The sequence below is a fragment of the Brassica napus genome, chromosome A10 (assembly GCF_020379485.1).
Source record: "Brassica napus cultivar Da-Ae chromosome A10, Da-Ae, whole genome shotgun sequence".
NCBI classification, from domain to species: Eukaryota; Viridiplantae; Streptophyta; class Magnoliopsida; order Brassicales; family Brassicaceae; genus Brassica; species Brassica napus.
This window is the reverse complement of record NC_063443.1, coordinates 5,499,949-5,516,373: the sequence shown is the minus strand read 5'-3', so window position 1 is coordinate 5,516,373 and position 16,425 is coordinate 5,499,949. Positions and strand designations below refer to the sequence as shown.

Genomic DNA, 16,425 nt, shown 5'->3' with positions numbered 1-16,425 from the left:
GGGTTGGGATGTAGAAGTTATCCCACTTTCAGATCAGGGGATTCCAGTTTCGAAGTGGTGGAGAATCACCAGGAAGTTGAATAAATCTCATAGGAGTTGGGATGCAGAAATTACCCCAGTTTCAAATTAGGTGATTCCGGTTTCCCAGTTTGGGAATAGGACAGCTTCTTAGTCGTTCCAATCAAACAGGATGAAGCACTTTTTAAGAAGCTTGATTTGGATACATAAAGTGGTGGAGAATCACCAGGAAGTTGAATAAATCTAATAGGGGTTGGGATGTAGAAGTTATCCCACTTTCAAATCAGGTGATTCCAGTTTCGAAGTTTTGGAATAGAACAGCTTCTTCATCGTTCCAATCAAACCAAGATGAATCACTTTCTAAGAAGCTTGATTTGGATACATAAAGGGTAGAGAATCACCTGGAAGTTGAATAAATCTCATAGGAGTTGGGATGAAGAAGTTATCCCACTTTCAAATCAGGGGATTCCAGTTTCGAAGTTTGGGAATAGAACAGCTTCTTCGTCGTTCCAATCAAACCAAGATGAATCACTTTGTAAGAAGCTTGATTTGGATTCATTAAAGGTAGAGAATCACCAGAAGTTAAATAAATCTCATAGGAGCTGGGATGAAGAACTTATCCCACTTTCAAATCAGGTGATTCCAGTTTTCCAGTTAGGGAATAGGACAGATTCTTCGTCGTTCTAATCAAACCAGGATGAATCTCTTTGTAAGAAGCTTGATTTGGATACATAAAGTGGTGGAGAATCACCAGAAGTTGAATAAATCTCATAGGAATTGGGATGAAGAAGTTATCCCACTTTCAAATCAGGGGATTCCAGTTTTCTAGTTTGGGAATAAGACAGCTTCTTCGTCGTTCCAATCAAACCAGGATGAACATCTTTGTAAGAAGCTTGATATGGATACATAAAGTGGTGGAGAATCACCAGGAAGTTGAATAAATCTCATAGGAGTTGGGATGCAGAAATTATCCCACTTTCAAATTAGGTGATTCCAATTTCCTAGTTTGGGAATAAGACAACTTCTTCGTCGTTCCAATCAAACCAGGATGAATCACTTTGCAAGAAGCTTGATTTGGATACATAAAGTGGTGGAGAATCACCAAGAAGTTGAATAAATCTCATAGGAGTTGGGATGAAGAAGTTATCCCACTTTCAAATCAGGTGATTCCAGTTTTTTAGTTTGGGAATAGGACAGCTTCTTCGTCATTCCAATCAAACCAGGATGAACCTCTTTCTAAGAAGCTTGATATGGATACATAAGGTGGTGGAGAATCACCAGGAAGTTGAATAAATCTCATAGGAGTTGGGATGCAGAAATTATCCCAGTTTCAAATTAGGTGATTCCGGTTTCCCAGTTTGGGAATAGGATAGCTTCTTCGTTCTTCCAATCAAACTAGGAAGAATCACTTTGTAAGAAGCTTGATTTGAATACATAAAGTGGTGGAGAATAACCAAGAAGTTTAATAAATCTCATAGGATTTGGGATGAAGATGTTATCCCACATTCAAATCAGGTGATTCCAGTTTTACAGTTTGGGAATATGACAACTTCTTAGTCGTTCCAATCAAACCAGGATGAATCACTTTTTAAGAAGCTTGATTTGGATTCATAAAGTAGTGGAGAATCACCAGGAATTTGAAAAAATCTCATAGGGGTTGGGATGTAGAAGTTATCCCACTTTCAGATCAGGGGATTCCAGTTTCGAAGTGGTGGAGAATCACCAGGAAGTTGAATAAATCTCATAGGAGTTGGGATGCAGAAATTACCCCAGTTTCAAATTAGGTGATTCCGGTTTCCCAGTTTGGGAATAGGACAGCTTCTTCGTCGTTCCAATCAAACAGGATGAATCACCTTTTAAGAAACTTGATTTGGATACATAAAGTGGTGGAGAATCACCAGGAAGTTGAATAAATCTAATAGGGGTTGGGATGTAGAAGTTATCCCACTTTCAAATCAGGTGATTCCAGTTTCGAAGTTTTGGAATAGAACAGCTTCTTCATCGTTCCAATCAAACCAAGATGAATCACTTTCTAAGAAGCTTGATTTGGATACATAAAGGGGTAGAGAATCACCTAGAAGTTGAATAAATCTCATAGGAGTTGGGATGAAGAAGTTATCCCACTTTCAAATCAGGGGATTCCAGTTTCGAGGTGGTGGAGAATCACCAGGAAGTTGAATAAATCTCATAGGAGTTGGGATGCAGAAATTACCCCAGTTTCAAATTAGGTGATTCCGGTTTCCCAGTTTGGGAATAGGACAGCTTCTTCGTTGTTCCAATCAAACTAGGATAAATCACTTTGTAAGAAGCTTGATTTGGATACATAAAGTGGTGGAGAATAACCAAGAAGTTTAATAAATCTCATAGGAATGAAGAAGTTATCCCACTTTCAAATCAGGTGATTACAGTTTCCCAGTTTGGGAATACCACAGCTTCTTCGTCGTTCCAATCAAACCAGGATGAATTTCTTTGTAAGAAGCTTGATTTGGATACATAATGTTGTGGAGAATCACCAGGAAGTTGAATAAATCTCATAGGAGTTAGGATGAAGAAGTTATCCCACTTTCAAATCAGGTGATTGTAGTTTTACAGTTTGGGAATAGGAAAGCTTCTTAGTCGTTCCAATCAAACTAGGATGAATCACTTTTTAAGAAGCTTGATTTGGATACATAAAGTGGTGGCGAATCACCAGGAAGTTGAATAAATCTCATAGGGGTTGGGATGTAGAAGTTATGCCACTTTCAAATCAGGTGATTCCAGTTTCGAAGTTTTGGAATAGAACAGCTTCTTCATCGTTCCAATCAAACCAAGATGAATCACTTTCTAAGAAGCTTGATTTGGATACATAAAGGGGTAGAGAATCACCTGGAAGTTGAATAAATCTCATAGGAGTTGGGATGAAGAAGTTATCCCACTTTCAGATCAGGGGATTCCAGTTTCGAAGTTTGGGAATAGAACAGCTTATTCGTCGTTCCAATCAAACCAAGATGAATCACTTTGTAAGAAGCTTGATTTGGATTCATTAAAAGGTAGAGAATCACCAGAAAGTTAAATAAATCTCATAGGAGCTGGGATGAAGAACTTATCCCACTTTCAAATCAGGTGATTCCAGTTTTCCAGTTAGGGAATAGGACAGATTCTTCGTCGTTCTAATCAAACCAGGATGAATCTCTTTGTAAGAAGCTTGATTTGGATACATAAAGTGGTGGAGAATCACCAAGAAGTTGAATAAATCTCATAGGAATTGGGATGAAGAAGTTATCCCACTTTCAAATCAGGGGATTCCAGTTTTCTAGTTTGGGAATAAGACAGCTTCTTCGTCGTTCCAATCAAACCAGGATGAACATCTTTGTAAGAAGCTTGATATGGATACATAAAGTGGTGGAGAATCACCAGGAAGTTGAATAAATCTCATAGGAGTTGGGATGCAGAAATTATCCCACTTTCAAATTAGGTGATTCCAATTTCCTAGTTTGGGAATAAGACAACTTCTTCGTCGTTCCAATCAAACCAGGATGAATCACTTTGCAAGAAGCTTGATTTGGATACATAAAGTGGTGGAGAATCACCAAGAAGTTGAATAAATCTCATAGGAGTTGGGATGAAGAAGTTATCCCACTTTCAAATCAGGTGATTCCAGTTTTTTAGTTTGGGAATAGGACAGCTTCTTCGTCATTCCAATCAAACCAGGATGAACCTCTTTCTAAGAAGCTTGATATGGATACATAAGGTGGTGGAGAATCACCAGGAAGTTGAATAAATCTCATAGGAGTTGGGATGCAGAAATTATCCCAGTTTCAAATTAGGTGATTCCGGTTTCCCAGTTTGGGAATAGGATAGCTTCTTCGTTCTTCCAATCAAACTAGGAAGAATCACTTTGTAAGAAGCTTGATTTGAATACATAAAGTGGTGGAGAATAACCAAGAAGTTTAATAAATCTCATAGGATTTGGGATGAAGATGTTATCCCACATTCAAATCAGGTGATTCCAGTTTTACAGTTTGGGAATATGACAACTTCTTAGTCGTTCCAATCAAACCAGGATGAATCACTTTTAAGAAGCTTGATTTGGATTCATAAAGTAGTGGAGAATCACCAGGAATTTGAAAAAATCTCATAGGGGTTGGGATGTAGAAGTTATCCCACTTTCAGATCAGGGGATTCCAGTTTCGAAGTGGTGGAGAATCACCAGGAAGTTGAATAAATCTCATAGGAGTTGGGATGCAGAAATTACCCCAGTTTCAAATTAGGTGATTCCGGTTTCCCAGTTTGGGAATAGGACAGCTTCTTCGTCGTTCCAATCAAACAGGATGAATCACCTTTTAAGAAACTTGATTTGGATACATAAAGTGGTGGAGAATCACCAGGAAGTTGAATAAATCTAATAGGGGTTGGGATGTAGAAGTTATCCCACTTTCAAATCAGGTGATTCCAGTTTCGAAGTTTTGGAATAGAACAGCTTCTTCATCGTTCCAATCAAACCAAGATGAATCACTTTCTAAGAAGCTTGATTTGGATACATAAAGGGGTAGAGAATCACCTAGAAGTTGAATAAATCTCATAGGAGTTGGGATGAAGAAGTTATCCCACTTTCAAATCAGGGGATTCCAGTTTCGAGGTGGTGGAGAATCACCAGGAAGTTGAATAAATCTCATAGGAGTTGGGATGCAGAAATTACCCCAGTTTCAAATTAGGTGATTCCGGTTTCCCAGTTTGGGAATAGGACAGCTTCTTCGTTGTTCCAATCAAACTAGGATAAATCACTTTGTAAGAAGCTTGATTTGGATACATAAAGTGGTGGAGAATAACCAAGAAGTTTAATAAATCTCATAGGAATGAAGAAGTTATCCCACTTTCAAATCAGGTGATTACAGTTTCCCAGTTTGGGAATACCACAGCTTCTTCGTCGTTCCAATCAAACCAGGATGAATTTCTTTGTAAGAAGCTTGATTTGGATACATAATGTTGTGGAGAATCACCAGGAAGTTGAATAAATCTCATAGGAGTTAGGATGAAGAAGTTATCCCACTTTCAAATCAGGTGATTGTAGTTTTACAGTTTGGGAATAGGAAAGCTTCTTAGTCGTTCCAATCAAACTAGGATGAATCACTTTTTAAGAAGCTTGATTTGGATACATAAAGTGGTGGCGAATCACCAGGAAGTTGAATAAATCTCATAGGGGTTGGGATGTAGAAGTTATGCCACTTTCAAATCAGGTGATTCCAGTTTCGAAGTTTTGGAATAGAACAGCTTCTTCATCGTTCCAATCAAACCAAGATGAATCACTTTCTAAGAAGCTTGATTTGGATACATAAAGGGGTAGAGAATCACCTGGAAGTTGAATAAATCTCATAGGAGTTGGGATGAAGAAGTTATCCCACTTTCAAATCAGTGGATTCCAGTTTCGAAGTTTGGGAATAGAACAGCTTCTTCGTCGTTCCAATCAAACCAAGATGAATCACTTTGTAAGAAGCTTGATTTGGATACATAAAGGGCTAGAGAATCACCAGGAAGTTGAATAAATCTCATAGGAGTTGGGATGAAGAAGTTATCCCACTTTCAAATCAGGTGATTCCAGTTTTTTAGTTAGGGAATAGGACAACTTCTTCGTCGTTTCAATCAAACCAGGATGAACCTCTTTGTAAGAAGCTTGATATGGGTACATAAAGTGGTGGAGAATCACGAGGAAGTTGAATAAATCTCATAGGAGTTGGGATGAAGAAGTTATCCCACTTTCAAATCAGGTGATTCCAGTTTCCCAGTTTGGGAATAGGACAGCTTCTTAGTCGTTCCAATCAAACTAGGATGAATCACTTTGTAAGAAGATTGATTTGGATACATAAAGTGGTGGCGAATAACCAGGAAGTTGAATAAATATCATAGGAGTTGGGATGTAGAAGTTATCCCACTTTCAAATCAGGTGATTCCAGTTTCGAAGTTTTGGAATAGAACAGCTTTTTCGTCGTTCCAATCAAACCAAGATGAATCACTTTGTAAGAAGCTTGATTTGGATACATAAAGGGGTAGAGAATCACCTGAAGTTGAATAAATCTCATAGGAGTTGGGATGAAGAAGTTATCCCACTTTCAGATCAGGGGATTCCAGTTTCGAAGTTTGGGAATAGAACAGCTTATTCGTCGTTCCAATCAAACCAAGATGAATCACTTTGTAAGAAGCTTGATTTGGATTCATTAAAAGGTAGAGAATCACCAGGAAGTTAAATAAATCTCATAGGAGCTGGGATGAAGAACTTATCCCACTTTCAAATCAGGTGATTCCAGTTTTCCAGTTAGGGAATAGGACAGATTCTTCGTCGTTCTAATCAAACCAGGATGAATCTCTTTGTAAAAAGCTTGATTTGGATACATAAAGTGGTGGAGAATCACCAAGAAGTTGAATAAATCTCATAGGAATTGGGATGAAGAAGTTATCCCACTTTCAAATCAGGGGATTCCAGTTTTCTAGTTTGGGAATAAGACAGCTTCTTCGTCGTTCCAATCAAACCAGGATGAACATCTTTGTAAGAAGCTTGATATGGATACATAGAGTGGTGGAGAATCACCAGGAAGTTGAATAAATCTCATAGGAGTTGGGATGCAGAAATTATCCCACTTTCAAATTAGGTGATTCCAATTTCCTAGTTTGGGAATAAGACAACTTCTTCGTCGTTCCAATCAAACCAGGATGAATCACTTTGCAAGAAGCTTGATTTGGATACATAAAGTGGTGGAGAATCACCAAGAAGTTGAATAAATCTCATAGGAGTTGGGATGAAGAAGTTATCCCACTTTCAAATCAGGTGATTCCAGTTTTTTAGTTTGGGAATAGGACAGCTTCTTCGTCATTCCAATCAAACCAGGATGAACCTCTTTCTAAGAAGCTTGATATGGATACATAAGGTGGTGGAGAATCACCAGGAAGTTGAATAAATCTCATAGGAGTTGGGATGCAGAAATTATCCCAGTTTCAAATTAGGTGATTCCGGTTTCCCAGTTTGGGAATATGATAGCTTCTTCGTTCTTCCAATCAAACTAGGAAGAATCACTTTGTAAGAAGCTTGATTTGAATACATAAAGTGGTGGAGAATAACCAAGAAGTTTAATAAATCTCATAGGATTTGGGATGAAGATGTTATCCCACATTCAAATCAGGTGATTCCAGTTTTACAGTTTGGGAATATGACAACTTCTTAGTCGTTCCAATCAAACCAGGATGAATCACTTTTTAAGAAGCTTGATTTGGATTCATAAAGTAGTGGAGAATCACCAGGAATTTGAAAAAATCTCATAGGGGTTGGGATGTAGAAGTTATCCCACTTTCAGATCAGGGGATTCCAGTTTTTTAGTTTGGGAATAGGACAACTTCTTCATCATTCCAATCAAACCAGGATGAACCTCTTTGTAAGAAGCTTGATATGGATACATAAAGTGGTGGAGAATCACCAGGAAGTTGAATAAATCTCATAGGAGTTGGGATGCAGAAATTATACCAGTTTCAAATTAGGTGATTCCGGTTTCCCAGTTTGGGAATATGACAGCTTCTTCGTTGTTCCAATCAAACTAGGATGAATCACTTTGTAAGAAGCTTGATTTGGATACATAAAGTGGTGGAGAATCGCCAGGAAGTTGAATAAATCTCATAGGAGTTGGGATGCAAAAATTATCCCACTTTCAAATTAGGTGATTCCAGTTTCTCAGTTTGGGAATAGGACAACTTCTTCATCGTTCCAATCAAACCAGGATGAATCACTTCGTAAGAAGCTTGATTCGGATACATAAAGTGGTGGAGAATCACCAAGAAGTTGAATAAATCTCATAAGAGTTGGGATGAAGAAGTTATCCCACTTTCAAATCAGGTGATTCCAGTTTTCTAGTTTGGGAATAGGACAGCTTCTTCGTCGTTCCAATCAAACCAGGATGAATCACTTTGTAAGAAGCTTTATTTGGATTCATTAAGGGGTAGAGAATCACCAGGAAGTTGAATAAATCTCATAGGAGTTGGGATGAAGAAGTTATCCCACTTTCAAATCAGGTGATTCCAGTTTTCTAGTTTGGGAATAGGATAGCTTCTTCGTCGTTCCAATCAAACCAGGATGAACCTCTTTGTAAGAAGCTTGATATGGATACATAAAGTGGTGGAGAATCACCAGGAAGTTGAATAAATCTCATAGGAGTTGGGATGCAGAAATTATCCCACTTTCAAATTAGGTGATTCCAGTTTCCCAGTTTGGGAATAGGACAACTTCTTCGTCGTTCCAATAAAACCAGGATGAATCACTTTGTAAGAAGCTTGATTTGGATACATAAAGTGGTGGAGAATCACCAAGAAGTTGAATAAATCTCATAGGAGTTGGGATGAAGAAATTATCCCACTTTCAAATCAGGTGATTCCAGTTTTGTAGTTTGGGAATAGGATAGCTTCTTCGTCGTTCCAATCAAACCAGGATGAACCTCTTTGTAAGAAGCTTGATATGGATATATAAAGTGGTGGAGAATCACTAGGAAGTTGAATAAATCTCATAGGAGTTGGGATGCAAAAATTATCCCAGTTTCAAATTAGGTGATTCCGGTTTCCCAGTTTGGGAATAGGACAGCTTCTTCGTTGTTCCAATCAAACTAGGATAAATCACTTTGTAAGAAGCTTGATTTGGATACATAAAGTGGTGGAGAATAACCAAGAAGTTTAATAAATCTCATAGGAATGAAAAAGTTATCCCACTTTCAAATCAGGTGATTCCAATTTCCCAGTTTGGGAATACCACAGCTTCTTCGTTGTTCCAATCAAACCAGGATGAATCTCTTTGTAAGAAGCTTGATTTGGATATATAAAGTGGTGGAGAATCACCAGGAAGTTAAATAAATCTCATAGGAGTTAGGATGAAGAAGTTATCCCACTTTCAAATCAGGTGATTGTAGTTTTACAATTTGGGAATAGGAAAGCTTCTTAGTCGTTCCAATCAAACTAGGATGAATCACTTTTTAAGAAGCTTGATTTGGATACATAAAGTGGTGGCGAATCACCAGGAAGTTGAATAAATCTCATAGGGGTGGGGATGTAGAAGTTATCCCACTTTCAAATCAGGTGATTCCAGTTTCGAAGTTTTGGAATAGAACAGCTTCTTCGTCGTTCCAATCAAACCAAGATGAATCACTTTTTATGAAGCTTGATTTGGATACATAAAGGGGTAGAGAATCACCTGGAAGTTGAATAAATCTCATAGGAGTTGGGATGAAGAAGTTATCCCACTTTAAGATCAGGGGATTCCAGTTTCGAAGTTTGGGAATAGAACAGCTTCTTCGTCGTTCCAATCAAGCCAAGATGAATCACTTTGTAAGAAGCTTGATTTGGATTCATTAAGGGGTAGAGAATCACCAGGAAGTTGAATAAATCTCATAGGAGTTGGGATGAAGAAGTTATGCCACTTTCAAATCAGGTCATTCCAGTTTTCCAGTTTGGGAATAGGACAGCTTCTTCGTCATTCCAATCAAACCAGGATGAATCTCTTTGTAAGAAGCTTGATATGGATACATAAAGTGGTGGAGAATCACCAAGAAGTTGAATAAATCTCATAGGAGTTGGGATGAAGAAGTTATCCCACTTTTAAATCAGGTGATTCCAGTTTCCCAGTTTGGGAATAGGACAACTTCTTCGTCGTTCCAATTAAACCAGGATGAATCAATTTGTAAGAAGCGTGATTTGAATACATAAAGTGGTGGAGAATCACCAAGAAGTTGAATAAATCTCATAGGAGTTGGGATGAAGAAGTTATCCCACTTTCAAATCAGGGGATTCCAGTTTTCTAATTTGGGAATAGGACAGCTTCTTCGTCGTTCCAATCAAACCAGGATGAACCTCTTTGTAAGAAGCTTGATATGGATACATAAAGTGGTGGAGAATCACCAGGAAGTTGAATAAATCTCATAGGAGTTTCTTTTCCAATCAAAACAAGTCAATAACACATCACAAGTTATAATGTTCGTAGTCGAACATACACGATTATGTATAACAGCCAGCCTAGTATGTTCGACTACCACCAATAGACGCTTTGGTTTTTTTTTTTTAAGACGAGATAAAAATAAATCTAACTTAAATTTCTATATATCCTGTTATTTTTAAAGACGAGATTAAAATTAAATCTGATTTGTTTTATGATATATTTCCAACTTCTGTGTGACGGCGTAGTTTCTTCCAAAGGAGTCGTCCCGGAACGACTATTGCGAACAGCAAACGCGCCAGGAATACTATGGGGATAACTGAGGCAAGTCATGACTTTTTACCTCTGATGTTAGTTTGTTTTATGATATATTTCCAACTTCTGTGTGACGGCGTAGTTTCTTCCAAAGGAGTCGTCCCGGAAGGTTTTTTAACAAGCTATATCTCCTTAGTGTCCAGGTTTGTGGTCTTCCTTTTTTTTGCTTTTTTTTCTTTTGTCTTTAGTAATGCTGATGGTTTTTCTCGTTTGTGATGTGTTATTGACTTGTTTTGATTCACTGTTTTCTAGGCCAAGTTGAGCAGACCTGATTTGAAGGGCTGCCTCAATGCCGCGTTGTCCGAAGAGCATCCACAATGTAGACTTGAGGCTGTGTCTATGTATTTAAAAATAATAAAAACGATATATATATATATATATGAATTCAAAAATCCTAAAAAAGTTTGAATTCTATGCACACCGACTATAGTTTTACAATATACTCATTTACATGCTTCATCTATATATCCAAATTTATGGTGTGTGCATACAGTTTTCCAATACAGTCAGTTACAAATTTATGGTGAGTTCTTCGCCATATTTGAGAGATTCTTTAAAAAATTATATTCTAATTCAGAAAAATCAAGTTATCATTCTTCTCTTAATATCGGATTTATGGAACGACTGGGTATACACATCGACTATAAATCTCTGATATAGTCAATTAGATGCGTCATCTATATACTCAATATTTTATATCTCCATCTATGCAGTGTGCGGATAATGTGAAACACACTATTTCAAAAATTATTAAATTCACAAATCAAAACAATCATGGATTCTAACGATAATATAAAAAGGAGTAGATAAAGCGTTCCAAGTTCCGACGAATGTTTTCTTTGTGTTTACTACATCTGTTTTGATACGTGTTAATTTCATTGTATTGGGCTGAATATTTTGGGCCTTTTGTAGTGATGTTTTACTCTTTATGGGTTTTTTAATATAAATGGTTTGAAAAAAAAAAAACAAATAGAGAGAGAGAGAGAGAGAGCGAGCGATGGCTGAGGAAGAGATTAGAGAGTCCGTTAGTAAGGCTAAGGAGGAGGATTTAGGTCTCTCTCGAGCGATTCCATCTAACCAAGACGGAGAGTGTGATGAAAATTTTTTGGAGATCGTTCTTGATGTCGTCGACGTGTTGGGTCTCTTTCCTCGGCAACCTCCGTCTGCTCCAGCGATTCCATCGGCTCGTCGCCGCGTAGCGGTTAGGGTTTTCTCCTCTCTCTTTCTCTATGTGAGATGTATATACTGCTATTTGTGTTTCATATTGTTCTTGCGTTCAATTAGATCTTTGAGTTTTCAGCTAATTGTAAATCTCTTTTTCAATCTTTGACATACGTTCCAGGGGAAGAAGATAGAAACACGGTCCACAAATGGTAATTGGGATTAAATTGCTCGACTTTGATGTTCTGTTGTTGCTGGTTTGTCCAATAACACTTTGATTTGGGGATTGTAGATTTGCAGCTGTTAGGGATGAAGGATCGCCCCGATTTCCCTGTACCTGTAATCCTCGATCGTATATATAAGCTGGTGGATGATCCTTCAACGGATTCAATCATCTCATGGAGCAAAAGCAACAAGGGTTTCGTCATCCGTAATCAGGAAAAGCTAATCCGCAGAAAGATTTATAAGAGATTCTTTTGCAGCTCGTTCAAAACGTTTATCTCCGGGCTTAAGCATTATGTAAGTTTTGTATTTGCAAAAGATTATCTCCAGTTTTAAAATGCATATCTGAGACTAACTAAACCTGCTTAAGCATTATGTAAGTTATTGTATTTGCAAAAGATTTCCTCCAGGCTTAAGCATTATGTAAGTTTTTTTGTTGCTGTTGGTAGGGCTTTAGCAAAATTAAGAGGTCAGATGGGCTACGGGAATTTGGCAATGACAATTTTGTGAGAGGTCAACCTATGCTTATGAAGGAGATGCATATCAAAACTGTGATGAAGAGGGTTAACAAAGATCTTAAGCCACGGTGCTAAAGCGGAAATAGAAGATCGCTTGCCAAAACTTTAAGACTTTGATCAGAATCTCATGCTTGTTCCAGTTGCTTTCTTGTATCAAGAATTTAGTTGGCTTTGTTTGTAAATTGGATTTGAATGTTCATTTACAAATCACTAGTTCAATAACATGAGATTTTAAAAGTTTTTTTAAAATTCATGTTTGAATAACACAAGATTTGTGATTTTTATACAAATCACTCCAAATGCTAGATTGTGACCCAAGGGGATTCAAAGGTTACTTCATTAGTATCTATTGCTCATGATCGTAATTTATATCTCACGCCTTGACATCACTTATTGAAACCTTTTAATATAATCCTTGGCTCAGACACTACTAGTACATTCCCCTAAGTTAATGTTATGGTTCCGATTGTAGGCATCGGGAAGTGTGAATTTCAAACTTCTAATCAAAGATTTTCTTTCTACAATATGTGTGCAACTCTTTGATGCTGATGAACAATCTTTTAGAATTATAGAAAGGGCTTGTAGTAATGGTAAATAGGTCGTTTGTATTATTTGACAGAGTATAAATAAAGTCAACTGCTTCAGAACATAAATATGTTCTTGATAAACAACATAAAATATGCTTACCTCAGCAAATATTACACTCGAAAACATTGGTGAGTAAATCGTAAACAGGGGTAAATTTCTATTCCGAGTTATACCATATTACTAGTTTCGATTTAAATCAAAGAAATACAAAATAATATTCAACTAGTAATTTCTCTTTGGACGGTTGTTTATCTTTATAAATACATAATAATATGAAGAAAATGTACATAATAATATACAGAGTAGTCCTGAGAATCATTGAGCTTCATCACAGCAAGAGCTTGGGGCAGGTCTTCAGGCTGGTAGCTTTCATCAAACCTCTTGTAACATTTCAAAGCAGGATGGCCATACTTACCACAGATCTGACAAGTTGGTCTCTGATTGTTTCCAGATCCAGAGTAAGAACCTTTATCATTCCCTTGGCCAAACTGTTGCGGAAAGCCTCTTCCCTGAGTTGAGTATGAGTTTCTGCCACCACGATAACCACCTCTGTTACTGCCTCTTCCTCTGCCTGAATAGCCTCCTCTTGCAGAGTAGAAAGCTTGATGTGGGTTCACTTCAGTAACAGATTCATACTTTTGCAGCTTGTCATCGAAATTTGTGAGCTTGAAAACCACATCTTCATAACATGGGACAGATTGAGAATCCATGGAGTTCTCAATAACAGTAACAATGGACTCATACTCACGACCTATTCCATTTAAGATTCCATATATCTTCTCCTGCTCAGACATTGGAGCTCCTATCGAATCTAGTTGGTCACAGAGGCTTTTAATCTCTAGCAAGTACTGAGCTAAAGTCTTGTTTCCCTTAACAGTAGTCTGAATCCTTCTTTGAATATCTAACTTCCTAGTAGCAGAGACTCTATTAAACTGTTTAGCTAAGTAGAGCCATACCTCTTGAGAAGTTTTGAGACCATAGACCGTTTTGAGAGTCTCCTCTGAGAGAGAACCGAAGAGCCAAGCCATAATCATCCGGTCAGTACGAACCCACTTCTGATAGTCTGGGTTGCTAGCTTCAGAGACGGTGCCTTCAGATCTGGTGGTGATGGTTTGAGAGGGACAGGGGACCTCACCAGAGACATAGCCGAGAAGATCTTGGCTGTAGAGAAACTGCTCGAACTGCAGCTTCCATGACAAGTAGTTTGTGTCGTTGAGTTTCAAGGTGACACATTGAGAGATTGACAGAGTAGCTAAAAGATATTTATCAGAGGAAGCAGCCATGGCTCTGATACCATGTAGGTTAAACAAAGAACAGAGTAACTAAGAACAGAGTGAGAAAGCTTTCATCTTTATCATTATTGACTGCTTAAAGGATAACGATTACAATGTCTCAACATATATAGAAAGCTAAGAAGGATCTAGATCCTATGAGGTGTCAAGTGACAGCTAGTGATGAGAGTAATCCAAAACTATTGTGCAGCTGGATTTGGTGATGTGTATCCTCCGTACTATTGACATAAGAAGCGCATGATCTTGGTCTTGACATAGCCGTTGTGTTTGTTGTTGACTGAGGGATGAGGTTTCTCTCATCTTCTTTCTTCTGGGCCTTATGGGCTATATTCACAGTTGGGCTAATACACAATTCATGATTTAATAATCCAACACATCATCCTTTAAGACAGATCAATAACTGAAGCTTGCAAAAGGTCAAGTCATCTACATTTACACAAACAGTAACAAAAGACTTCACTGGGAGATGATGATGGGGCAAGACAACGGTTGATCATCTTTGATCCAGCAGTCTAAAAGACAGTAAAACGTGTTATGATTTGCAGAGATATGTGAAATCAAAGACAATATATACGAATAAAAGACTTAATAAGAGAAAAAAGTACTACATTAAAACTAGCAGGATTAGAGAATATAGTACGAGTCTACGAGAGAATACAATACTACTTTAAAAAAATTAGAGAATGCTAACAAGCATTGACAAGTTTTGATTAAAAAAGGAACTACATTCTTCCTTCTCACGGAAACCATTCAAAATCCTTATCTTCATCCTTTTTGCAGTCGAAACCCTCCGTTGTAAGACGATAAACTGAGATACTACATCCATCTACAACACTTTGGATTTTATTGAGTTCAGGCACGTAGGTAGTAGAATGGAATAACTCCAACAATTGAGGAACAATCCACTTCATAAAGAACTAGATGAGGCTACTAGCGTTTAACCGGAGTTGATCCATGTATAAGTCCTCCGAGTCATCATTTGAAGGGAGTGCTCTAGGCTCCTCAAGAGGAACACGCAGATCCGATAATAACATGTTAAATTTAGTTATTATCATGTCAAAACACCTTATTGCAGCCCGAATACCATCTTTTGTGGTTCTCTATAAGCAAAACATCACAATCCCAAGATTAGTTTTGTATGACAAATGATTAAATTTTTTAAATTATATACTACTTACAGTATCACAAACGAAAGCCTTAGCATCTTTAATTCTATTGCGAAAGATCTTCAGCTCGTCCGCAACAAGAGGTTTAACACTATTACTCTCTTGTGTATTAGCAACAAGAGGTTCCACATCGAAATTCTGTTGAGGACCTTGAGGTTGTCCAATTACATCAGAATGAGGTTGTCCAATTACATCAGAACTAGATAATATCACATTCGCAGCAATAATACTAACAAACCTGTCAAAGAAAAGAAGAAAAAAACTTTGAACATCAGTTTCATTTCAGGAAACTAAAAAATTCGTCGTTTCTACTCAAAAAAAAAAGAAAGAAAGGCAAACTAGTGCAAAATTTACCTTTGCACCGGGAAAACTCGAGTGGTTCCAGTGGTGAATTGAAGGAGCTGAATATTACTACCGGATCCAACAATCTTGTCTTTCACCAAGCTCAGATCACCCTTAAGTAATGCCCGTATCTCATGCCCCTGCCCGTCTGTTAACCACAACACAGCCGCTTCACGTCTGTTAACCACAACAATCGTCGATTTCAACACATGCAGCACCGGCATCATTTGTATTTCGGACCTCACATCTCCATTAGCAAGTTTCTCAACTGCTCCTGCCGTCAGATAGATCGCCATCTTATCGAAATAATAAACAAAAACTGAAAAAAGAAACAACCTTTGGGATGCGGCAACAGTCTTTAGTACTCGCCCTGTAAAAAAAAAACAATACACAAACAAAGAACAATAAGAACAGACAAAACAATACACCAACAAAGAACAATAACTACTATCATAACTTGCAACTAAGTGATTGCTTTCTTCATAGCAAATTCACATCTTAACAATTGTTGCTTAAGAGATTTAATCAATTAAAGATCGTTGACAAAATCCTGAAGTATACATTCATGCTCTTTAAGCTTCAATCAAAATGCCGTGGAACACTACTAGAACACAAAACAATAATTCAACAAGGCATGAAAATTTGCAGGTAGAATGGTTAATATCAGAAAAAGAATAAAATTAACCCCTTAACAATTCTATGCTTCCAGAGGTTAACACTAACTAATGCCTGAACCAATTAACAGAACAACTCAAAATCCTTAAATCAAAGGCCAAAGAAGAGACATGACGAACTTCAACATCAAGCGTATATACATTCAACTTTAATCTCGAAGAAATTCCAAGCAAGATAATCACCAGCATCTTTGA

At 37.6% G+C, this 16,425-nt stretch overlaps 2 protein-coding genes across 2 annotated transcripts; one reads left to right on the top strand and one right to left on the bottom strand.

Moving 5' to 3' along the window:
- The first annotated feature begins 11,221 nt into the window (after positions 1-11,221).
- LOC125579121 (heat stress transcription factor A-6b-like) lies at positions 11,222-12,417 on the top strand. Its single transcript, XM_048742717.1, has 4 exons — positions 11,222-11,468; positions 11,610-11,640; positions 11,721-11,947; positions 12,100-12,417. Exons 1-4 carry the CDS (start codon positions 11,265-11,267, stop codon positions 12,241-12,243), a joined length of 606 nt encoding a protein of 201 aa, XP_048598674.1. The 5' UTR covers positions 11,222-11,264; the 3' UTR covers positions 12,244-12,417.
- Positions 12,418-14,649: 2,232 nt separating this feature from the next.
- Positions 14,650-16,223, bottom strand: LOC125579120. The gene is made up of 3 exons (XM_048742716.1): positions 15,569-16,223; positions 15,227-15,452; positions 14,650-15,148 (listed from the first exon to the last, which is right to left on the bottom strand). Exons 1-3 carry the CDS (start codon positions 15,850-15,852, stop codon positions 14,966-14,968), a joined length of 693 nt encoding a protein of 230 aa, XP_048598673.1. The 5' UTR covers positions 15,853-16,223; the 3' UTR covers positions 14,650-14,965.
- Between the last annotated feature and the right edge of the window lie 202 nt (positions 16,224-16,425).

Excerpts from the sequence above, each read along its gene's own strand:
- LOC125579121 (XM_048742717.1), top strand. The coding sequence starts at position 11,265 with ATGGCTGAGGAAGAGATTAGAGAGTCCGTTAGTAAGGCTAAGGAGGAG. Across the intron at positions 11,469-11,609 it reads CGGCTCGTCGCCGCGTAGCG|GGGAAGAAGATAGAAACACG; the intron begins GTTAGGGTTTTC and ends CATACGTTCCAG. Across the intron at positions 11,948-12,099 it reads TCTCCGGGCTTAAGCATTAT|GGCTTTAGCAAAATTAAGAG; the intron begins GTAAGTTTTGTA and ends TGCTGTTGGTAG.
- LOC125579120 (XM_048742716.1), bottom strand. The coding sequence starts at position 15,852 with ATGGCGATCTATCTGACGGCAGGAGCAGTTGAGAAACTTGCTAATGGA. Across the intron at positions 15,453-15,568 it reads CGAGTTTTCCCGGTGCAAAG|GTTTGTTAGTATTATTGCTG; the intron begins GTAAATTTTGCA and ends TTTCTTTGACAG. Across the intron at positions 15,149-15,226 it reads AGGCTTTCGTTTGTGATACT|AGAACCACAAAAGATGGTAT; the intron begins GTAAGTAGTATA and ends TTTTGCTTATAG.